Here is a 24,423-nt window from a genome sequence, read left to right as displayed (position 1 = left end):
TTCACTAACGTTACAGGGAATGCATGGTATGAGAATACAGAGCGGGATATTGCACTGGATAATCAATGTATCTGAATAACCTGCAATAAGGATAGTACCTCACATTGATACATGGGGAGAGAAAGACAGAGAAGGGAGGAAAGAAAGAAAGATACATTTATATAGCACTTTATCATCTCTCACTGAAAAAAGAATTGTTCTGAAGTGTGGTCACTGTAGACAAAAATAAATAGAAACTAAAATGGCTAAGTCTTGAGCATGTTATCAAACAATAAGATTTATTATACAATACAATAGCAAAATACTGCGGATGCTGGAAATCTGAAAGAACAACAGAAAGTGCTGGAAACACTCAGCAGGTCAGACAACATCGAGGAGAGAGAAACAGAGTCAACGCTTCAGGTCGAAACCCTTCGTCAGAATGACCCGAAGCGTTGACTCTGTTTCTCTCTCCTCGATGCTGGCTGACCTGCTGAGGGTTCCCAGCACTTTCTGTTGTTATTTAAGATTTATTATACGTTTACCACCATTACAGTTTCATGGGCCAAATAAACAGTGCAACAGATATAATGCTTGTGGGGCAATTTTAACCCCCTCCCCCACCCACCCGGTGGGCGTAGTGCCAGCGGGGGTTAAGATGGCGTGGGGTGGGTTCATGTCGCGTTCCTGACGCATTCTCACCCCCCTCTTCCCCCGCCATTTTAACTTGTCTGAACTCAGGCACGGGGAAGGACGCCCGCCCCACAGGATGTGGGGGCCTAATTTCAATGGCAAAGTCACGTCCCAGTGACATCCTCGGGATGCGCTCGCCATTTTACCCGCGGGTCCGACTAAGGCCCACAGTCTCCAACCCTCCCGGCCCCACAATGATACCTTGGGCCTCCCCTTCCCCAGGCTTTCCCTCCCACCCCCCATCGCCCCCAATCGTGGATTTGCTAACTCCCCATCACCCAAATTCTTACTTGCCATGGGTTTCCATGGGTCCCTAGTGGTGGCCTGCCCTCCCCCCACCAACCCCCTCTGCATCCCCCCAACTCCCCCCCACCCCCCCCGAATTCTGACTCCTGCTCACTGACGATGACATTCCCACCGGCTTCGGGTGAGAGTCAGTGTCGAGGCACGTAAATCAGGCTGGGCAGTTAAAATCCCGGGGTGGCTGGACGGTTCGCCACCGTCTTCAGCCCCCGATTTCCACCCTTAGTAAAAATCGGGACTTTAGTGTCCATCAGAGGGAAGCATTGTGCGGTTTATGCCTGTCATCTGAACCCTCGAATACATTACAAGCACAGTGCTTGCAGTCAAAGGTAGTCAAGGCATAGCAGAGTAAGATTTGTTTAAAACCTATCACTGTGGACCTAGAACCTGGCAGCGTTGAACAACAAGAGATGACTGGTTGGAGAGAATTAGCCAGCCCCCAAAAAGCTGTTGAGGCCGGGGGTCAAATGAAAATTTCAAAACTGGGATTGATCAGATTTCTGGGTATTAAGGGTTATGGAACTAAGGCAGGTAGATGGAGTTAAGATCCAGATCGGCCATGATCTCATTGAATGGCGGAACTCCTGTTCCTATGGTCCTAGGTGGGATATCATAACTGTGTTGACATAATCACACAGTATGTGGTAGGGTATCAGATACTCACAGTATCCAGTTTCCCAGTGAGCAGCTCTATCCCCGAGCAACAAGACCATGGAGCACACTGGCCATCAGCATTCACCATGGCAACCACTGGCAGCAACTAACAAAGTCGGCCCAAAATGGAATAAAACACACCCCCAGGTGATGAAACATAGAAAAATACCAGGAGGTGTTTATAGGCTGTGATCTCAACTTACAGGTTCTGCCAAATGTTATCAACCACAGCTTTTCACTCATCAACTGAACTATGAGACAGATGAGGACCTGATGGACATTCCTCGGTATCCATTATTATATTTGTTTTTCAGTTTGCTACCAATGTGCACCATTACCTCATATATAGATAGATAGATCTTATATACACAGCACCGTGGCAAGAATAAAAAAACAATCAAAGCATTACACGGGCACTGTATGCCCTCCGACTTCCTGCCGCCGCTCTGCCGTAATCTCGGCGGAGACCCTGTTTAGACGCAAGGCTACGGTGGACCGGCGGGAGGAAAGTCCGAGGAAATTTGGAGCCATGATTTCAGGCAAGCAAGTGACAGCAGCGAAGACCTCCAGCACGCAGAAGCTCACATTCTCTTCCATTTTGGCACAGAGCCGCGGTGTCTTAAACTGTTTCATCATTCTGTAAAGAGAGAGCAGACCAACGTTTGCAAAAGGTGATTAGAACATTGCCCTCGCAACTCGACTAACCTGATCAGTGCTCTACAGTGCAGTGCCCCTTGTAAGCAGATGGCAGGATAATCCGTTGCTAAATCGTGTAACAAACCTTAGACTAAGTTTTCCACCGAATGCAGATATAAAAGGATAAATTTAGCAAGGCAAGGCCCTCAGCACAGATCCTTGCTAGATGGGAGAGTAGGTCACATCACCAGTCCTGTAGTGTTATATCCTTATGGCCAATCCTCATACTCTTCCCCAACCGAGTTCTGCCACACTCCAACTTCCACAAGTGCTCCCTGACCTCAGCCTCCAAAACTCTCCCCAGCCCTGTGTGCTGCCAGACCCCAGGCCTACCCATCATCCCACTACTGCAGTCAGACCCCAAATCTGAGGACTGGCAGATCCCAACCCTTATTGCAGGTGCTATCAGATCTTAGCCTCCTAATAATGTCAGACCCCAGCTGCCATTCCCCCCACCTGAGGGCTCCCAAATCACAGAACGTCCCCTTTCCCTGAGAGGTCTCATTCCCTAGTCCCCATTCCCCCAAGTGCATCTAGATCTCAGGATACAGGCGACCCCAGAATCTCTTTCCCCCGCCCCAAACCATGCACCCAGACCCTAGACTCCTCCCCACTCTTATACTTCCTCCCAGTGTCACCATCTCTCTCAGCTTCCTCCCAACTTCACCATGGAGGGAGTGCAGCGAAGATTCACCAGACTGATACCTGGGATTGCAGGAATGACGTATGAGGAGAGATTGGGTCGATTGGGCTTGTGCTCGCTGGAGTTTAGAGGAATGAGAGGGGATCTCATTGAAACTTATAAAATTCTAACAGGACTGGACAGACTGGATGCAGGAAGGATGTTCCCGATGGCCGGGGAGTCCAGAACCAGGGTTCACAGTCTAAGGATAAGGGGTAAGCCATTTAGGACAGAGATGAGGAGGAATTTCTTCACCCAGAGAGTGGTGAACCTGTGGAATTCTCTGCCAAAGAAGGCAGTAGAGGCCAATTCATTAAATATATTCAAGAAGGAGTTGGATATATTTCTTAAGGCTAAAGGGATCAAGGGATATGGGGAGAAAGCAGGAACAGGGTACTGAATTTGAATGATTAGCCATGATCTCATTGAATGGCGGAGCAGGCTCGAGGGGCCGAATGGCCTACTCCTGCTCCTATCTTCTATGTTTCTACCCCTATCTCCTCTCAGTACCAGCCCCCACATCGCCACCCCTAGTTCATCTCTTGCCGGCAGGTGTTGCAACCCCTCCCAGAAAGCCTCTCCCACCCGATCTCAGTACCCACCTCTGACCTGGTACACGTTGACTTCAATCTCGTTGCATCCCCTGGGCTTTTTAAAAAAAGTAAGAGTTAGAAACAGAGTACATCGGTAAAGGAACCTACGTGAGACCCACCCTGAGAGACTGGGAAATAGACAGAAGAGCGAGGAGAGTAGGAAGGCAAGACGTGGAGGAAGAGTGAGAGGAAAAGAGTCGGAGACAAACAGAAAGTTAGATGTAGGTGCGCAGAAAGAATTAGAAAGTGGAAAAGAAGCAGAAATAATTAAGGGGAGAAAGGACAAGTCTTTTTTGTCCATGAACAATACCACAGGAAATCAGGTGGAACTAAAAGAAATGCATGGGGCTCCCAGTCTTCAACTGCTTCAATCAGGAAGTGTTGCCATGTGAGTTCTATCTCTATATAGTGTCATCTGTACTTTGCTTGTTGACCTGCAGTGGGGCACAGTCGCAACTACAGTTTGGTGAGGGGAAAGGGAGTGAGGGGGAAGTGAGTGGGGAGAAGGAGGTGAGGGGGAAAGGGGTGTGGAGAAGGGGGTGAGGGGGAAGGAGTGAGGGGGAAGGGGGTGAGGGGGAAGGAGTGAGGGGGAAGGGAGTGGGGAGAAGGGGTGAGGGGGAAGGAGTGAGAGGGAATGGGTGAGGGGGAAGGAGTGAGGGGGAAGGGGGTGAGGGGGAAGGAGTGAGGGGGAATAGGGTGAGGGGGAAGGAGTGAGGGGGAAGGGGGTGAGGGGGAAGGGAGTGAGGGGGAAGGGGGTGAGGGGGAAGGGAGTGAGGGGGAAGTGAGTGGGGAGAAGGGGGTGAGGGGGAAAGGGGTGTGGAGAAGAGGGTGAGGGGGAAGGGGGTGAGGGGAAGGGGGTGGGGGGGAAGGGTTGAGGGGGAAGGGAGTGGGGAGAAGGGGTGAGGGGGAAGGAGTGAGGGGGAATGGGGTGAGGGGGAAGGAGTGAGGGGGAAGGGGGTGAGGGGGAAGGAGTGAGGGGGAATAGGGTGAGGGGGAAGGAGTGAGGGGGAAGGGGGTGAGGGGGAAGGGAGTGAGGGGGAAGGGAGTGGGGAGAAGGGGTGAGGGGGAAGGAGTGAGGGGGAAGGGAGTGAGGGGGAAGGGGGTGAGGGGGAAGGGGGTGAGGGGGAAGGGTTGAGGGGGAAGGGAGTGAGGGGGAAGGGGGTGAGGGGGAAGGAGTGAGGGGGAAGGGGGTGAGGGGGAAGGAGTGAGGGGGAAGGGGGTGAGGGGGAAGGAGTGAGGGTGAAGGGAGTGGGGAGAAGGGGTGAGGGGGAAGGGGGTGAGGGGGAAGGAGTGAGGGGAAGGGGGTGAGGGGGAAGGGTTGAGGGGGAAGGGAGTTAGGAGAAGGAGTTGAGGGGGGTGCGCGGTGAGGGGGAAAGGGGGTGAGGGGGAAGGGGGTGAGGGGGAAGGGTTGAGGGGGAAGGGAGTTAGGAGAAGGAGTTGAGGGGGCGCGCGGTGAGGGGGAAAGGAGTGAGGGGGAAGTGATTTCGGAGAAGGAGTTGAAGGGGAGAGGGGTGAGGGGGGAGGGGGTGAGGGGAAGATATCGTGCAGAAGTTACAACACGTTCGGATGGGACAAGCTCGTCCAACTGGACTTTACCTATCCTTCTTTTCCATATGTTTTCATGCTTTTCTAGGAAGCATTTGTTGATCAATCAATCCAATAACTTCCTCTCAGTAATGGTTTCTTCCCCCCTCCCTTTATTGCTTTCTTTTCTCAGCCCTGCTAAGGGGTTTGCTTAGCTTCCAGCTTTGATGAGTATTAACCTCTTTCCCCTTTACAGTTGCTGACACAGCTGCTGTGAACTAGGGGCCATAAATAGAAGGTAGTCACGAATAAATCCAATAGGGAATTCAGGAGAAACTTCTTTAGATTGTGGAACTTGCTACCACAGAGAGTAGTTGAGGCGATTAGCATCGATGCATTTAAGGGGAAGCTGGATAAACACATGAGGGAGAAGGGAATCGAAGGCTATGTTGATCGGGTGAGATGGAGTAGGGTAGGAGGAGGCTTGTCTGGAGTTTAAAAATCGGCGTGGACCTATTGGGCCAAATGGCCTGTTTCTGTGCTGTAAATACTTTATAAGACTATATTTCCAGCACGTTGCGGATTTCCACTGTTTGTCTTTTACTTCATTTCTGAGCTCATAAAGATGAGGAATGCTAGTGCTAGGAGTCGGTGTCAGTAGCAAGCACTCTTAGGCCAGATGTAGAAAGCAGTAGAAGTCAAATTAGACCTCCCTCTACCTAGGGTTGCCAACCATCCATCATTGCCCTGGAGTCTCCAGGAATTGAAGACTGATCTGCTGGACATGGCTGTGAGCAACACCCAGGAGAAAAATCATAGGGGGCATTAAAAAAAATTAGCATTTCTTCCAGTATGATTTGGACAGGTTGGGTGATTGGGCAGAAACATGGCAAATGCACTATAATGTGTATAAATGTGAGGTTATCCACTTTGGTGGCAAAAACAGGAAGGCAGACTATTATTTGAATGGCAATAGATTGGGAGAAGGGGAAGTGCAAAGAGACCTGGGTGTTCTTGTGCGCCAGTCACTGAAGGTAAGCATGCAGGTGCAGCAGGCGGTTAAGAAGGCAAATGGTATGTTGGCCTTCGTAGCAAGAGGGTTCGAGTACAGGAACAAAGATGTCTTGCTGCAGTTGTACAGGGCCTTGGTGAGACCGCACCTTGAGTATTGTGTGCTGTTTTGGTCGCCTTATCTGAGGAAGGATGTTCTTGCCATGGAGGGAGTGCAGCGAAGATTCACCAGGCTGATACCTGGGATGGCAGGAATGACGTATGAGGAGAGATTGGGTCGATTGGGCTTATACTCACTGGAGTTTCGAAGATTGAGAGGGGATCTCATTGAAACCTATAAAATTCTGTCAGGCCTGGACAGACTAGATGCAGGAAGGATGTTTCCGATGGCCGGGGAGTCCAGAACCAGGGGTCATAATCTAAGGATAAGGGGTAAGCCATTTAGGACTGAAATGAGGAGGAATTTCTTCACCCAGAGAGTGGTGAACCTGTGGAATTCTCTGCCACAGAAGGCAGTGGAGGCCAGTTCATTAAATATATTCAAGAAGAAGTTAGATATATTTCTTAAGGCTAAAGGGATCAAGGGATATGGGGAGAAAGCAGGGACAGGGTACTGAATTTGGATGATCAGCCATGATCTCATTGAATGGCAGAGCAGGCTCAAGGGGCCGAATGGCCTACTCCTGCTCCTATCTTCTATGTTTCTATGTAACACCTTCGTTTATTAGTAGTGAAAATATTGGAGATGTGGGAAAAATGGCTGTTTGACCGGGCGGGACGGTTGGGGGCAGGAGGTCATGTGATGAATCCTCCAGGAATATGTCCAACCAGAGTTGGCAACTGTACTCTACTGGCCTGACAAGGTGTCTCAACCCCATTATATACATACAGGTGATGCCAAGTGTGTATCTCGGATGGGGTAGGGGGTGGGGGGGGAAGACACTGGGCTCCCCTGATTGCCTTGCATTCTTTGCTCTCAACTGTGATAGGTGGGGAGATGCCAAGCAGAAGCATTGCAGTTCCTCATTGGTCAGGTTGGGGGGTGGGGCGGGTGGGTAGTGAATCTTAACAGGGCTTGTCACCACAATACTGCTTTCGTACACGTTCTGCCAACCACGTGGCGTAGAAGGGGTTTAGCACTGGGAAAATGCATGAACAGGGCAGGAAAGGACATGAAAGGGTAGAGTTTCTGCGTTGGGCCCAGTCGACGATCCAGGTGCAAATTGCGGCCGTTTTGAGAAGTGTTTTTTTTTTCCGCTCTCGCCTTTCCGCTCGAACTCATTTGCATATCGCCCAATGCAAAATCTGCCATGAACCAGCGCAATCGGCCAGCGTTTAAGAGTCTCATTTAAAACAAAAAAATTTTGCTTTAAAAAATATCCCTTGATATATTTAAGAGTGGTAACTTAGTGCAGTTTGATTAACACAGCTGAAAATGGGTTTATCACAAAAAATAAGCATTTTAAATCACAGTGTCAATCGACCACCTGTGAGTAACCCGATTTTAAATTGCTGAAAACGACTTAAAAAAACTATACAGAGCCATTTTCTAGTTATATTGGGGTTCAGTAGTCAGTTTCTTAGTAAATTTAAAGAAAAAATACATTCAAAAGTTGTTAGAACGTGCCCGTTAGTGTCCTTGCACCCAGCTTAATATTTGGAGCCTCCGCGAAGGCCTGTAAATGAGCGGAAACTCCCAATGGTGATTAATTCACCCTGGGGTGAGGACGGTTTTGTGAGCGGGGACCTGCTTCTAGCGCGATGTTTTTTTAAAACTAGCGCAAAAGATTGTGGAAACTCGATTTGCGCTAGACGCAATTTGCACGGGTTATGCCGATTTCGGGCGAATTGCGCCGAAAAAACCAGCGCAAGCGAACGGAAACTCTGTGTCCCCCCTCACCCCCGCCAAGAGATCAAAAAAAATAACCAAAATGTGCCATTACCTCTTGGTAGCAGCAACAGTTTCCACAGATTCCTCCAACTAGCCCATTTATTAACTGAATGAAACACAAGATTATTTCAATCCCACTGAATGCCAGGAGAATGGAAAATAGAGTGACATTCCACGTCACAATGTGTTTGGGTTCACTGCACTGACTCCAGGTGGTGTAGTTAGTGAGGTATCTGTAAATGGAAACACATCAAAGGGTCAATTACAAAAGCAGTGTCACATACTGGAAACATCTCACCGAGTCAACACTAGGCTCACTATTTGAATGCCTCTCTGGCAAACCGTACTACAATACCAGCTGTTGCATCTGTATAGAAATGACATAGAATTTCACAGCACAGAAACAGGCCATTCGGCCCAACTGGTCTGTGCCGGCGTTTATGCCCAAAGCGAGCCTCCTCCCACCTTACTCCACCTCATCCTATCAGCATATCCTTCTATTCCTTTCTCCCTCATGTGCTTATCTAGCTTCCCCTTAAATGCCTCTATGTTATTCGCCTCAACCACTCCATGTCTAAATTTTGCGGGTGACACCAAATTGGGGGGGATAGTCAGTACTGAGGAGGACTGCAACAAATTACAGGAGGACATTAATAAGCTTGCAGAATGGGCATATAATTGGCAAATGAAGTTCAACACAGATAAATGTGAGGTATTACATTTTAGTAGGAAGAATAGGGAGGTCACTTATTACTTGGTGCGAGTCTAGGTAGGGTAGAGGAACAAGGGGATCTAGAAATACAAAGACACAAATCACTAAAGGTTGTGACACAGGGTAGCAAGACCATAAAAAAAGTAAACCAAGCACTAGGGTTTATTTCTAGAGGTATAGAATTGAAAAGTAGGGAAGTTATGCTAAACCTGTATCGAAACTTGGTTAGACCACACTTAGAGTACTGCGTACAGTTCTGGTCACCATATTATAAAAAGGATATAGAGGCACTGGAGAGGGTGCAGAGAAGATTTACAAGGATGATACCAGAACTGCGAGGGTATACACATCAGGAAAGGATGAACAGGCTGGGTCTCTTTTCTCTTGAAAAAAGGCTGAGGGGTGACCTAAAATTATGAAAGGTTATGATAGAGTGAATAGACAGAGAATGTTTCCACTTGTGGGGAAGAGCATAACTAGAGGCCATCAATATAAGATAGTCACCAAGAAATCCAATAGGGAATTCAGAAGAAACTTCTTTACCCAGAGAGTGGTGAGAATGTGGAACTCGCTACCACAGGGAGTGGTTGAAGCGAAAAGTAAAGATTCATTTAAGGGGAGGCTAGACAAGCATATGGGGGAGAAGGGAATCGAGGGTTACACTGATAGGGTTAGATGAGGAAAGACGGGAGGAGGCTCAAGTGGAGCATAAACACTGGCATGGACTGGTTGGGCCGAATGGCCTGTTTCTGTGCCTTGTATCCTATGTAATCCTATGTAATGTAGTAGCGAGTGCTACATTAATCTAATACAATGTCCAAAGGGGCTTTACACAAGTAGGTGGGATAGATGGTGGCAGAATTAGTAGGAGAGCTAACTGAAGGAAGAGTTGAAAATATAGGCTTTGAGAAGACTTCTAAAGGTGGGGAGTAAAGCAGCTGGGTGAAGAGGTTTCGAGAGGGAGCTGCAGTACGCACTGGACAAATGGAGGATGCACAATCAAGTCCTTGTTAGCAATCAAACTGCAAGTGGAACTGGCTCAATGACATTAGAGCAACAAACTTGAACTGCAACGGTCTGTAAAATGCTGGTTATTCCCGGAATTAACTGGCAGTCTTTGTGCAAGAATGTTTATCTAAAATGAGGTATTTTTCTCCCTCCACTCCCTCGTTACAAATGTATTTTGTGTATTCATGCCGTGTTTGTACAGATAAGAGCAGAGGGATGACCTTAGTTCACCGGCATCGACTGCACCGATCAAACCTTTCATACTCAACTGCAGATAGGGGGCTCAGAGCGACGAGCCAGAATTCTTTCTCATCTGACTCCCGTGCCAACCAAGTTGTTGAATCTCCGTGGAAGTGCGCTGATCAAACTAATGCCAGTGAGGTAATTCTTCAGACTGACTTTACTGAAAGAGTCAGCAGCAAGCCACAAACTAGCCCACGATGACCAGACTGCACTCACTCAATGCACCAAACTGCAGGCTGTTAAAACTCTGCTGCTGCTAAAGTCACATCGCCTTGGCTCGGAATTTGCGGCCCTGATGACGGCGAAGTGGCAGCGTTGGCCCTCATTCTGCCTTTGAAACTGACCGCAACTTCAGGATTTAGCACACGGGCAGCCTAATGCAGAAATCCTGAAGTTGCGGTCAGTCATTCACTGCTCCTCCACAGGCTGCGCTGTGCACCCTCCCCGCCACCGCCCCGCCGCCCCCCCCCCACCTCCGCCGCCCCCAACTGAACCAGCAATCAGTGAAATCTCTCAAATCACTGAACCTGACAAAAGCTCTTCCGCTGTAATTGCACTGTTAAATTCCCCGCTAAAAGTTAGACCCAAAGGGCTTAGATGTAACTGGGGTTTTAACAGCGTATTGACTGCTAAACAAAGGTTATGGTCCTGAAAAAAGAATTTTGATTTTGCGCAGTCAAATTTATCCATTTTAATAAAAATTTAATTTTTAAGAAACTAAAAAGAATTTTTTTTTTTTAAGTCTGTTCCTCTTTATTTCAGGTTTGCCTTTTCCCCATGTGAGAGCCCCAGTTTTTGTTTTGCTCTTTCTAACATTTTTTAAAAAGTTAGAATTTTAGGAGCTTACCCAATTCCTGGTTCACACTCTGTGAGAATTCTGCATTTTGATTGGCTGCTTAGGCGGCTTGCTGACGTCACAGCAGCTCGCGCTATGGGATTCCCACTAAACTACGTTGATTTGAATTACGCGTCGGAAAACCCAAACTTCTCGACACAGATCTTTTGTGTGAAGTTTACTTCGGGGCCAGCGGCAAATGCCTTTGTTTCACCGCCGACCGCAAATTCCAGGCCCTTATCTCCCTCAGGCTTCTCTTCATCCCACAACCTACAGGCCTTTGACACTTAGTGTTACTGACCCACTACCACAAGGTTTATCTTATCTTTCCCTTTGTTTGCAGTTGTGGTGGTGACTTGTACTATGGACCTTGACTTTTCACCTAGTTTCCTCACTTAAAGAAAAGTCTCAGCTGTTAAAAATACACCCACAGTCATAAATCTGTGTCAAATACCTAGAATAAGTGGAGATGACATGGAAAATTCTGGTCAATCTCCTCTGCACCCTCGCCAAGGCCTTGAGATCCTTCCTAAAGTGTGGTGCACAGAATTGGACACAGTACTCTAGCTGAGGTCTAACTCGTAATTTATAAAGGTTCAGCATAACTTCCTTGCTTTTGTACTCTAGGGGGTCTATTTTCATTAAGCTGTCGGGAAGGAGGCGGGACTACAACTTTCGGGTTTTAGTCCCGCCTACATCGACGTCCAGCCAATCTATGCAATTTTCCCTTGATTGACTTTGTTGAGCCTGCCCAGCAGGCTCAGCAGGCCAATTAAGGGCCACCCGGCAACAGGTGATGTCACAGACTGAAATTTCATCTGTCAAGAGGTCTTGACAGATGAAATATCAGTGTTTCACAGCTGTTTGAAGCTGTCAAACACTGAGGCCTAGAAATTCAGTTTGGGCCCGCCAGCTCGCTTGCGCCCAGAAGTTACCGCTGCGCGTGAGCCACTTGCGCCCGCCGGAAATTCAGTTTCAGCGCCCCACGTCGAAGCCGGCCGCTATTCAAGGGTTTCGGCGCCCCCGCTTGGGGCGCTGAAACTGAATATCGGCGCGCTAGGTGCCGCAGCGCCACCCACTGCGGAGCGGCAGGCTGCGGTACTGCAGGCCTTCCTCCCTCTCTTAAGGGGGAGGTGCCTGCAACAGCGAGATCGCCGCTCGCTAGTGCCGGCAAATGAGCCCGGCACCACGGAGAAGTGTCGGGCTCCCGGAAAACAGCCGGCAATGCCGCGGGGGGGGGGGGTGGAGGAGGCCGGGGAAGGAGGTGCGGGCAGGCGGCCGCCGAAAAAGCGGCCGGCCGCACATCCGCCTTAACTCGCCCCACTAACGCTACAGTATGGCCCCGTTTTCTGATCGCTGTTTGCGGCCGCTGCGGAAGAGGCGGCCGCAACTCAATATGGCGGTCGGGCCGGTAGCGGGGCGGTAGCGGGGCACTGCGCACACCGATGACGTCATCGGTGGCGGCGCAGCGCTACTGGCTAACGCCGCCATTACCGCAGCGCTGAATATCGGCGAAAGCTCAGCAAGTGGCGCAAAATCCCTCTTTGGGCGAAAACTGGGCGCAAAGCCTACTGAATTTCTAGCCCTGACAGTCTGACTTCTAACCTGAGTCCTTCTACACAGACTCAGTTAGAACTCTCACTGGCACTAAAAGCTGAAGGCTGTCACTTTTGACAGATCGCAGCCATTTTGCTTTCAGTGCCGGCAGAGTGATGGACTCCCGAAACCCACAGGAAGAAAGGCTGTTAAGGTAAGTACAGGTAATTTAAACTTCTTTACACACTTTAGACACACCAAACACACTTACCTTTGCACTCATGCACCCATCACTCACCTGAACACCGACATCTCGACCCCTCCAAGTCCTTCAACCCGACAGCCCGCCTCCTCTAACCTGGCGTGGTTTGGAGCCGTCAGGAATCCCACACGACACCCCTCAAAATAGGGATTAGGCTAAAAACTGCCTGTTAACTACCTGTTCACAGGCAGTTAATTGGCACTAATCCCTTCCCGCCTCGGGTCGGCGGTTCCCAGTGCGGGGCGGGTACCCGCCTCCTCTGAAACTTACGTGGAGGCGGGTTTTGGGTGGGATGGTGTCGGGATCCCCGAATTTGTGATTTTTGCCCCCCCGCCTGCCTAAAAGCCCACCTCACGGCACACTGAAAATCTAGACCTAGGCCTCTATAGAGCCCACTAACTAAGATTGCCAACCCTCCAGGCTTGCCCTGGCGTCTCCCGCAATCACGCAATCGAGTCACGAAGAGGCTGTTCATTTTGCAGTTGGTGTGGGAAGATGCTGTGTCATGAGGATGGAGATATTGGGTGACCGATGGAAGGGGCATGGGGGCAGGGCAGTGGGACATCATGTAATGAAACCTTTAGGAATACATCCAAACAAAGTTGGCAACACTTGCTTCTTATTTAAAAAAAAAAGTCTTATCAACTTGTCCTGTCACCTTTATCAAGATTTGTGTACGTGAACCGCACCCCGCCCCGCACCCCGCACCCCGCCCCGCACCCCCCGGCCTCTCCATTCCTGCATCCCCTTTAAAATTGTACCATTTAGTTTATATTGCCTCTCCTCATCCTTCCTTCCAAAATACATCAGGTCACACTTCTGCCATTTGAATAGTGGAAATATTAAACTTGATTTTTTTTTGACCTTCCGTTGGTATTGGTGAAGGGATAGTGCCATCCCAGGTCTGTGAGGCAGTACGGGCCTTGCGATAAGCCCACAGCAGAAACAATGAAACAGTATCCGGCGCCAGTCATCCCGATCAGAGCCACGAGAACCGAGGCCAGCATCTGATTGAAAGAGAAAAGGCAGCAATTCAGCGATCCTGTCAATTAAACCGATCTGACTTTGACAACGGAGGGGGGAAGAAATCGGGAGAATTCTTACTGCACAACGCTTTCCACAGCTCATGTTCCCACAGCAACCACAGCAATCATCGACCTCAAGGCTAATGAACACCACTATAGGCAAAATCATCTGAAAGTTAATAAAAAGAAAATAAATCATTAAATGTTTGTGCTTTGATTGAAATATACTCCGATCATTTCAGTCACGCACCCTCTGTTAGACCAGCGTGCAGTTCCGTTCCCTCACACCTGCCATCCTATGGTCTCTCTGAATGAGTTTGCCATTTCCTGCTGTATCATGGAGTTTATTGGCCCAGAAATTCATTCCAGGCGGTGGCGCAAAACGGGCGTTATCGGCTCAGCCGCCCGTTAGACACAGTGCCGGATATTCAGCTCCACTGCAGACATGGAACTGATTATCAGGCGCTGCGTATAATGGGAGGCCGAGCCGATACTGTCCCTTTTGCGCCACCGCCCGAGATGAATTTCATGGCCATTGTCCTGTAGACCATGGGTAACCACCTCAGGTTAAAGGCTTTCCTGGCAGTTTCAGCACAAAACCTCCTGCCTCCTGAACTCCAACCTAACAACCCGGCACTCCCCAAACCCAACCCGACACGACACTCCCCAACCCAACCCGACCCGACACTCCCCCAACCCAACCCAACCCGACAATCCCCCAACCCAACCCAACCCGACAATCCCCCAACCCAACCCGACCTGACACTCCCCCAACCCAACCCAACCCGACAATCCCCCAACCCAACCTGACCCGACACTCCCTCAACCCAACCCGACCCAACACTCCCCCAACCCAACCCAACCCGACAATCCCCCAACCCAACCCGACCCAACACTCCCCCAACCCAACCCAACCCAACCCGACAATCCCCCAACCCAACCCAACCCGACAATCCCCCAACCCAACCTGACCCAACACTCCCTCAACCCAACCCGACACTCCCCCAACCCAACCCAACCCGACACTCCCCCAACCCAACCCGACCAACACTCCCCCAACCCAACCCGACACTCCCCCAACCCAACCCGACACTCCCCCAACCCGACCCGACACTCCCCCAACCCGACCCGACACGGCACTCCCCCAACCCGACCCGACTCTCCCCCAACCCGACCCGACACTCCCCCAACCCGACCCGGCACTCCCCCAACCTGACCCAACACTCCCCCAACCCAACCCGACCCGGCACTCCCCCAACCCGACCCGACTCTCCCCCAACCCGACCCGACACTCCCCCAACCCGACCCGACACTCCCCCAATCCGACCCGACATTCCCCCAATCCGACCCGACACTCCCCCAACCCAACCCGACACTCCCCCAACCCGACCCGACAATCCCCCAACCCGACCTGACACTCCCCCGACCCGACCCGACACTCCCCCGACCCGACCCGACACTCCCCCGACCCGACCCGACACTCCCCCAACCCAACCCGACCCGACACTCCCCCAACCCGACCCGACACTCCCCCAACCCGACCCGACACTCCCCCAACCCGACCCGACACTCCCCCAACCCGACCCGACACTCCCCCAACCCGACCCGACACTCCCCCAATCCGACCCGACACTCCCCCAACCTGACCCGACACTCCCCAAACCCGACCCGACACTCCCCCAACCCGACCCGACACTCCCCCAACCCGACCCGACACTCCCCCAACCCGACCCGACACTCCCCCAACCCAACCCGACACTCCCCCAACCCAACCCGACACTCCCCCAACCCGGAGCACCCTCACTGACGATTTTACTCTTTTAGAATAAGGCCCTTGACAGGATTAGGTTTTTCACTGAGAGAAATAACTTAGAAAAGAAAAAAGAGACTTGCATTTATATAGCGCAATTAACGACCTCAGAATGTCCCAAAGCGCTTTACAGCCAATGAAGTAGTTTTCGAGTGTAGTCACTGTTTAATGTAGGAAACATGGCAGCCAATTTGTGCACAGCAAGCTCCCATAAACAGCAATGTGATAACGATCAGATAATCTGTTTGTGATGTTGGTTGATGGATAAATATTGGCCAGAACTCCCCTGCTCTTCTTCGAAATAGTGCCACAGGGTCTTTTACGCCCCCCTGAGAGAGCAGACGTCTCATCCGAAAGACGGTACCTCCGACAGTGCAGCACTTGCTCAGTACTGCACTGGAGTGTTAGCCTAGATTTTAGTGATCAAATCTCTGGAGTGGGACATTCTCGGCATGAAAATGTGTAGCAACGACCTTCAGAAAACAAACACGGGAGGATTCTTTACGCACCCCTTATCAAGTTAAAAAGTATAGCAAACACACATCGAAACTCTCGGCATGCAAACACCTTTTTGTAAATTGGCGATACAATATATTTAAAAATCTGTGACGTGAAAACAATATCACGTCGGAGGGAGTGAGTGGGGCAGCGAGCGGCCAGTATCATCTAGGCTTACATACGAGGGATGTCCACCTGAGCAGAATAGCCAGGGGCCAGCAGTCGCCCTGGAAACTGTAATCCCATAAGGAGTTAGCACCTTCAGGAGAGGAGGGGGAAAATTGTCTTGTGGTGGTGGTGGGGCGCGGGGTGGGGGGGGGTGAAGAAGGGGGAAGAAAAAGTGGGAAGAAAAAGTTAGTAAGCGGCTTAATAACGAACCATTCTCAGAGACTGCTTGTAATTTTGGGCGCCGTCATTGTACAGGATTCGAACAACAGACTGAAACATATACAAGTGGGGAATGTGCTGCCAAACGGGGAGCAATCTTAACGGGGCATCTGTGTTAACATTCTAATCCTGTACCGGGCCGCTCTTCACAGCAGGGCCGCCAGGTGGCAGCTGGATCTTTTATTTTCTTCACCGGTGCCTTTCCATTTAAAAAAAATGTATCAAACAATATCTTCAAATTAAAAATCCACAAGGAAGATTTTTTCTGTTCCTGCACCTGAGTGTAATGAACCAGCTGGACGCAGCAAATAGGGCGAAATTGGATTGCTTCGAGCCCCGCGTCCCGAACGGTACCTGCTTGATTTTCCTGTATTCGCTGTGCCCGGGCAATCCAGCGATGCCAGACGCAAGAACGGGAAAATCATCGAATCATACAGCACAGAAGGAGGCCATTCAGCCCATCGTGCCTGTGCCGGCTCTTTGAAAGAGCGATCCAATTAGTCCCACTCCGCTTCTCTTTCCCCATAGCCCTGCAATTTTTTTTCCTTTTCAAGTATATATTCAATTCCCTTTTGAAAGTTACTATTGAATCTGCTTCCACTACCCTTTCAGGCAGGACATTCCATATCAATGACAACTCGCTGTGTAAAAGAAATTCTCCTCATCCCCCTCTGGTTCCTTTGCCAACTACCTTAAATCTGTATCCTCTGGTTAAACGGTAAAAATAGAAAACACTGACTAATGCACAGCAGGTCTGGTTAGCATCTGAACAAGAAAGATAGACTAAGGTATTAGCTGAGGTCCTTCCGAATCAATCCATTGAAGGGCCCTTCCTATCTGAAACATTAACCTTGCATTCTCTACTGATTTTGCAATGCTCACTTTTAAAAACCTCTTCAACTTGCCATCGTCTATAAGACTAATGGTCATTTGCTTCAATCAATCACAAAATATACCCACCAATATTCCAGCTCCAACGATTCCTTCAAAAAACCACACCAATGTGGTGAGTTGGTTCTTCTCTGCGTACTTAGTTTCCCCATTTGGGAAATAGAGCAAAATGTCAGCCACGATGCACAGAACAGCGAAAGGTATCAGAGTAATGCCAATGCACCGTGCACACTTTCCATAACACATGCTGTTCCACTCTTAGCAATGTCTGCTTTCAAAACACTGACCCCGCTGTTTTACTCAAGAGCAGTCAGTTGAAGCGGACAGAACCCTTCCTGAGATGAGGAACTGTGTTTGAGTTGGCTTGCTGGCAGTTAAGTACATACAGGTGCCTGGCTACGCAGGCGTGTCACCACTAGAATAAACCTTTCAGTTATGTCATTGAAAACAGCGACCCTAATGATCTATAAGATATCGCAGTCCGTGTTAATAATCTGCAAAGCTGAAGAAGGGTTTGGGCACTCGATATACTAAGCAAAAAAAAAAGAGACCAATCTTTCTACAATTACAGCCAGAAACAAACCTCCCCAACAAATTTCCAACCCCCCATATTATGGCATTTCCCGATTACATCCGGATACACGCTTGTGAAGCCATTCCACAGTTTGAATTCACAGGTCCCTCCTTGGGTGCAACCCGAAAGTTAGACCAAAAGACGCGCCCAATGTTTGTGTCCATTTTACCGGTCAAGTTATGCCCAAGTATCAACCCAATCTCAGTAGAATACGCCCGAACTTAAAATGGGCGTAAATCAGTGTAAACGGTCAGAACCGAAGAAAAGAGCCAAAGCCACACTATGGGGGTGATTTTGCCAATGGGGACGTGATGGAGGTGGGACTGCTGCTTGTCGGGTTTCAGTCCCACCTCCATCGACGTCCGGCCAACCCACGCTATTTTCCCTTGGTTGCCAGCGGGCTTAGCAGGCCAATTACGGGAAAGCTGGTTACAGAGAACGTCAGTGTATGACGTTTCATCTGTCAAGAGCTTTTGACAGATGAACTGTCATCGTTTGACAGCTCTGTGAAGCTGTCAACCACTGACAATCTGTCTTCTAAGTTGAGACCTGAGACACAGGCTCAGTTAGAGATCTGTCCTGAGCAGAAAGCAGAAGGCTGATGCATTTGAGAATGCAGTAACCATTCTGCTTTCTCTACCGGTAAGATGAGGGACTCCCGAGACCTGAAGGGATGAAGCCTGGAGGACGAAGCAAAGGTAAGTAAAACTTATTAAAACACTCAACACTCACCTCTGCACACATGCACCCATCACTCACCTGCACACCGGACATCTCTGAAAAGTGTGAGGTGATGCATTTTGGGAGGACAAACAAGGCAAGTGAATACACAATGAATGGTAGGACCCTAGGAAGGACAGAGGATCAGAGGGACCTTCGTGTGCATGTACATAGATCCCTGAAGCAGGTAGATAAGGTGGTTAAAAAGGCATATGGGATACTTGCCTTCATTAGCCGAGGCACAGAATATAAGAGCAGGGAGTTTATGATGGAGCTGTACAAAATGCTAGTTAGGCCACAGCTGGAATACTGTGCGCAGTTCTGGTCGCCACACTATAGGAGGGATGTGATTGCATTGGATAGGGTGCAGAGAAGATTCACCAGGATGTTACCTGGGCTGGAACACTTCAGCTATGAAGAGAGACTGGACAGGCTGGGGTTGTTTTCCTTAGAGCAGAGAAGGCTGAGGGGGGACCTGATTGAGGTGTACAAAATTATGAGGGGCATAGATAGGGTAGATAGAAAGGAACTTTTCCCCTTAGTGGAGGGGTCAATAACCAGGGGGCATAGTTTCAAGGTAAGGGGCAGGAGGTTTAGAGGGGATTTGAGGAAAAACTTTTTCACTCAGAGGGTGGTTGGAATCTGGAACTCACTGCCTGAAAGGGTGGTAGAGGCAGGAACCCTCACAACATTCAAGAAGCATTTAGGTGAGCACTTGAAACGCCATAGCATACAAGGCTACGGACCAAGTGCTGGAAAATGGGATTAGAATAGACAGGGCTTGATGGCCGGTGCGGACACGATGGGCCGAAGGGCCTCTTTCTGTGCTGTATAACTCTATGGGCTAGAAATTAACTTTGGGCCCGCCAGCTGGCTTGCGCCCAAAAGTTACCGCTGCGCGCGGAGCCACGTGCGCCCGCCGGAAATTCAGTTTCAGCACCCCAAGTCGAAGCTGGCCGCAATTCAAGGGTGTGGCCGCCCCCGCTTGGGGCGCTGAAACTGAATTTCGGCGCGCTAGGTGCTGCAGCGCCACCCGCTGCGGAGCGGCAGGCTGCGGTACTGCAGGCCTTCCTCCTTCTCTTAAGGGGGAGGTGCCTGCAACTCCGAGATCACCGCTCGCTAGTGCCGGCAAATGAGCCCGGCACCACGGAGAAGTGCCGGGCTCCCGGAAAGCAGCCGGCAATGCCGCGGGGCGGGGGGGGGCGGCCGCACCTCCGCCTTAACTCGCCCCAATAAGGCTGCAGGACGGCCCCGGTTGCTGAACGTTGTTTGCGGCTGCTGCGGAAGAGGCGGCCACAACTAAATATGGGGGTCGGGCCGGTAGCGGGGCGGAACCGGGGCGCTGCGCTCACCGATGACGTCATCGGTGTCGGCGCAGCGCTACCGGCTACCGCCGCCATTAACGTAGCGCTGAATATCAGCGCAAGCTCCTCTAGTGGCGCAGAAGCCCTCTTTGGGCGGAAACTGGGCGCCAAGCCCACTGAATTTCTGGCCCTATGACTCTATGACTATGACTTGGGCCTATTGTAATGCCGTGGGTAACTCACTTACGGCCAAAATTCTTCTGAGCCACATAATCTGTTTCCACCTAGATTATGGGTGTCTCTGGGATCAAATGTGATGGGAACTCCAGGTCAGAATGTTTCCAGGGAGAACGCCTCGACCATCCGCACTCCAATTAGTCCCTTTTCTCAAATTACTTGCCGGACATTTCACCGGACAAAGCCAGTGTCACAGTATGGGATAGATTAATCTCTCATTATGTTATGTGCATTGTACTTCTTTTGATTCTCATGTCGAAGGTATTGGTGCAATAGCAAGATCTGGCGACTCTGAAATATCTACGAATTTCTATTATTTAGCAGAGCAGTTTCTCCCATTATGGCAGATAATGGCAACTCCCTTGTGCATTGATGCATTAGGTTTATTTTTAAACAATTATTCAGTATAACTATGTAATCTGAACAGTTTTACACAATTAACTACAGTAAATGTCAAATACCTGAAGGAGAAAAAGTTGCAGTGATATGGGGAAAGAGCAAGGGATTGGGACTAACTGGATTGCTCTCGATGGGCCGAATGGCCTCCTTCTGTGCTGTACTATTCTCTGATTCTATGAAATGTATAGCCAGTTAATGATGGGACAGGAATCTAAACATTCATAAGACATGCAACCTGTATTAACGATCCATTAAAAAAGGATTGACATTTTTCTTTCTGTAGCTGATACCAATATTTATGCGAGTGATCAAACAGTTTGACCTCAGAGCTCTTCTCATCTGTTAGTTCTGCCATTAAGTCATCATCCAAGTAGGTGAAGCAGAAATTGAAGCCCCAGAACTGAACCACCTCACGTCATTGAATGCCATGGATTGGGATGCGGTGCGGTGACCTGGAGGTGACACAACCTCCTCAAAGCATCAGGACCATCTTTCCTCCATTACTGAAGAACCCTGCTTCAAGACCATTGCCCTGAGATCAGACCAGACACTCAACATCACTTATATCTGACACAGTAAGGAATAATAATGTTTTTAATTCATTCTTGGGATACAGGCATCGCCAGCAAGGCCAGCATTTATTGCCCTCGAGAAGGTGGTGGTGACCGTCTGAAGCATATGCTGCTCCCAAGTTGTTTGACTCTGATTCTCAGAATCAGGACAAACACATGGGGGAAAAATTCAGTTGCTTGCGCCTCCCGTTAGCGCCTTAAGAGGGCGCCAATTGGGGCGCAAATCAACTAGCGCCCAGGCGCGGCGATGTTTGCACCGCGCGCGAAATTAACTAGACATTTTGTGGCGGCGCTAAACACTACCGCCACGATCTCCTGCGCCGGCAGATTGTGACGTCAGTCGAGTGCGCAACGCCCCGTTAGCGACCCGGACCAGATATTGAGTAGCGCCCCCTGCCTTACCGCCTGCCGCTCGCAACGACAGGTTGAGGGGAGCGTTATGCTGTCAGAAAGGGACTGGGGGAGCACTATTTAAAGGCGACCGCTTCCTGCCTTTTTTTGTCGGTGACATTTTTGCACCACGCATTCTGAGAGAGAGAGAGAGACTTCTGGAGAGATTCAACGCTGTGTGAAGGAGTTTTGAGTACTGAGCAGCACTTTGCAGGTTCATTTTGATTTGCCCTTCCTTGCTTCACCAGCACTCTGAGGTAACGCCTCGCTGCTCGGTGTTTGCGCCTTAAGACAGGTGTGAAGTGCCTGATTTAGCGCTCCAATCACCTCCAGGGGCGATAAAAGACAAGTTTGCTGTCAGAGGTGAAAATTAGCGCCAGGCGCTGAACTTTGCGCACGGCCGACAATGGCGCCCCAAACGGGGCGATACCGAATTTTTCCCCCCTGCACTCTTAATGTAGCACCTGGACGATGATGTTTCTAAGCACCAACTGATCTGGTCTATATGATGGAAGAATTTGAATTCCATTCACAAACCATATAAATCCGATGGCACTTGCTGTCCTAGAACCTAGATCCTCGGTGCAGTCTGTTGCTGCATCAATGATTGTACTGCAGGACCACCTCAAAGAGACTTCAATGTGAAGAAATGTTAAAAGCAACACGACAAAGCTTGAAATGAAAAATACATGGAATTGAAGAAGCAAAGAAAAGCAAAATGTGAACATGCCGGGTGAGATAACACTTGCCTCCCAGGAACAAAAGCTAGCCGTGAAGGACTGGTGAAGTTGTAACCAAGAAAGAGAGATAGAGAGAGATAGAGAGAGAAAAGACATGTACACACGTTCACATACACACACACACACACGTGACACAGACAGACCACAGAAGAGGGCTCACGTTTAGTTCAATCTGCAACCATCTCTTGAGTCAGAAAGGTTGGAAGCCATTTTGCTAAATCCATAGACTTAAACAGACGCATGCAATTGCTATCTGTGCGTAGCTAACACTGCGAAACTGTAATTCTAAACAAAGTTACATCAGTGCTCTGCTGTTGTGACACTGATTGTTGATGATCGCACTAATACCGCAACAGAATAGTAACCGGATAAGAATTCTTTGAAGTGGTGGCAGAAATGATGGATGGGGGAACGGCAGTGGATGTTGTGTATGTGGACTTTCAAAAAGCCTTTGACAAGGGACCACTGAAGAAGATTACAGGGTATGGAATTAGGTAGAGGGTAACAAACTGCACTAAAAACTGATTAGTCGGCAGGAAAGAGAAAGTAGGATTTAAGGGCAGTTTCTCAGAGTGGTCAGAAGTGCCTCGCAGTGTCCCATACGGCTCTGCTCTGGACTGCTTCTGTTCACTGGATACAACAATGATTTGGATGTAGGGCTAGAGGGAGTGGTGTCCAAATCTGCAGAGGATACTAAAATAGGGGACATAGTAAATAGCGCTGAGGCCCAAAAGAAGGTGCAAGGGGATATAGATAAAATGGTGAAATGGGCTAAAAACCTGGCAGATGGAATTCAATGTCAATAAATATAAGGTGGTATATTTTGTTAAAAAAAATATGAAAGTTGGAATTATAATTTGAACCAAAGACAGCAGTTCAGAGAAGGTTCACTCGGTTGATTCCGAAGATGAGGGGATGGACATATGAGGAGAGGTTGAGTAGGTTGGGACTCTACTCATTGGAATTCAGAAGAATGAGAGGCGATCTTATCGAAACATATAAGATTGCGAAGGGGCTTGATTGGGTGGATGCGGGGAGGATGTTTCCACTGATGGGTGAGACTAGAACTAGGGGGCATAATCTTAGAATAAGGGGCTGCCCTTTCAAAACTGAGATGAGGAGAAACTTCTTCACTCAGATGGTAGTAAATCTATGGAATTTGCTACCTCAGAGAGCTGTGGAAGCTGCGACATTAAATAAATTTAAAAAGGAGATAGACAGCTTCCTAGCTGATAAGGGAATTAGGGGTTACGGGGAAAGGGCAGGGAAGTGGACGTGAGTCTAGGCTCGGATCAGCCATGATCCTATTGAATGGCGGAGCAGGCCCGAGGGGCCGTTTGGCCTACTCCTGCTCCTACTTCTTATGTTCTTATTAACTGATGTGGGGTTCAAGTTCACAAGAATATTAAAAGCAGTACAAGTAGATAAGGTGATTAAAAAAAACTAATGCAATACTGAATTTTATGGCAAGAGGTATAGAATATAAAAGTTTAGATGCAATGGCGAATCTATCAAAAAAAACCTTAGTAAGACCACAATTGAAGTACCGTGTGCAGTTTTTGGGCTCCACATTGCAACAACAACTTGCATTTATATAGTGCCTTTAACGTAATTAAATATCCATCTCAAGGCACTTCACAGGAGCGTTATCAGACAAAATTTGAAACCGAGACACATAAGGAGATCTTAGGACAGGACGAGGTAGGTTTTAATGAGCGTCTTAAAGGAGGAGAGAGTGGTAGAGAGGCGGAGAGGAGAGTGGTAGAGAGGCGGAGAGGAGAGTGGTAGAGAGGCGGAGAGGAGAGTGGTAGAGAGGCGGAGAGGTTTAAGGAGGGAATTCCAGACCTTAGAGCCTAGACAACAGAAGGCACGGCTGCCAATGGTGGAGCGAAGGAAGTAGGGGAGGAGCAAAAGGCCAGAACTGGAGGCAATAGAGAGAGTACAGCATGGATTCACTAGGATGCTGCCTGGCAAGAGGAAATACACATATGAAAAGTGACATGAGAAAAATTGGAGTTTTTTCATTAGAACAGGGGACATTAAAGGGGGTTTTGATAAAGGTCTTTAAAATTAAGATGGGATGGGACAGAATAGATTGAAACTGGCTGTTCCAGTGATTTAGAGTTCTGGACCATGGGGACATAGATATAAAGGCAGATTGCAGGAGAAACTTTTGGGGGAAAATTGGGTTGCTTTGCGCCTCCCATTAGCGCCCCTGGGGGGTGCTACCGGAACGCAAAAGCCCTAGCGCCCG

The 24,423-nt window shown here is 49.3% G+C and overlaps 1 protein-coding gene across 2 annotated transcripts; it reads right to left on the bottom strand.

The window, feature by feature from the left end:
• Nucleotides 1–1,050: 1,050 nt before the first annotated feature.
• Nucleotides 1,051–17,600, bottom strand: LOC147115530 (transmembrane 4 L6 family member 1-like). Of its 2 annotated transcripts, XM_085989832.1 has the most exons (6): nucleotides 17,303–17,600; nucleotides 13,727–13,816; nucleotides 13,487–13,629; nucleotides 8,079–8,259; nucleotides 3,610–3,655; nucleotides 1,051–2,266 (listed from the first exon to the last, which is right to left on the bottom strand). In XM_085989832.1, exons 1-6 carry the CDS (start codon nucleotides 17,477–17,479, stop codon nucleotides 2,262–2,264), a joined length of 642 nt encoding a protein of 213 aa, XP_085845958.1. In that variant the 5' UTR covers nucleotides 17,480–17,600; the 3' UTR covers nucleotides 1,051–2,261. The 2 variants fall into 2 exon arrangements, with proteins under 2 accessions (XP_085845958.1, XP_085845959.1); XM_085989833.1 differs by lacking the exon at nucleotides 3,610–3,655 and having other exon boundaries at nucleotides 17,303–17,599.
• Nucleotides 17,601–24,423: the final 6,823 nt, after the last annotated feature.

Source organism: Somniosus microcephalus, chromosome 6 (assembly GCF_052327205.1).
Source record: "Somniosus microcephalus isolate GS21.2 chromosome 6, FLI_Smic_1.0, whole genome shotgun sequence".
Lineage (NCBI taxonomy): Eukaryota > Metazoa > Chordata > Chondrichthyes > Squaliformes > Somniosidae > Somniosus > Somniosus microcephalus.
Note: the sequence above shows the minus strand (reverse complement) of the source record. Positions and strands in the feature narration are given on the sequence as shown.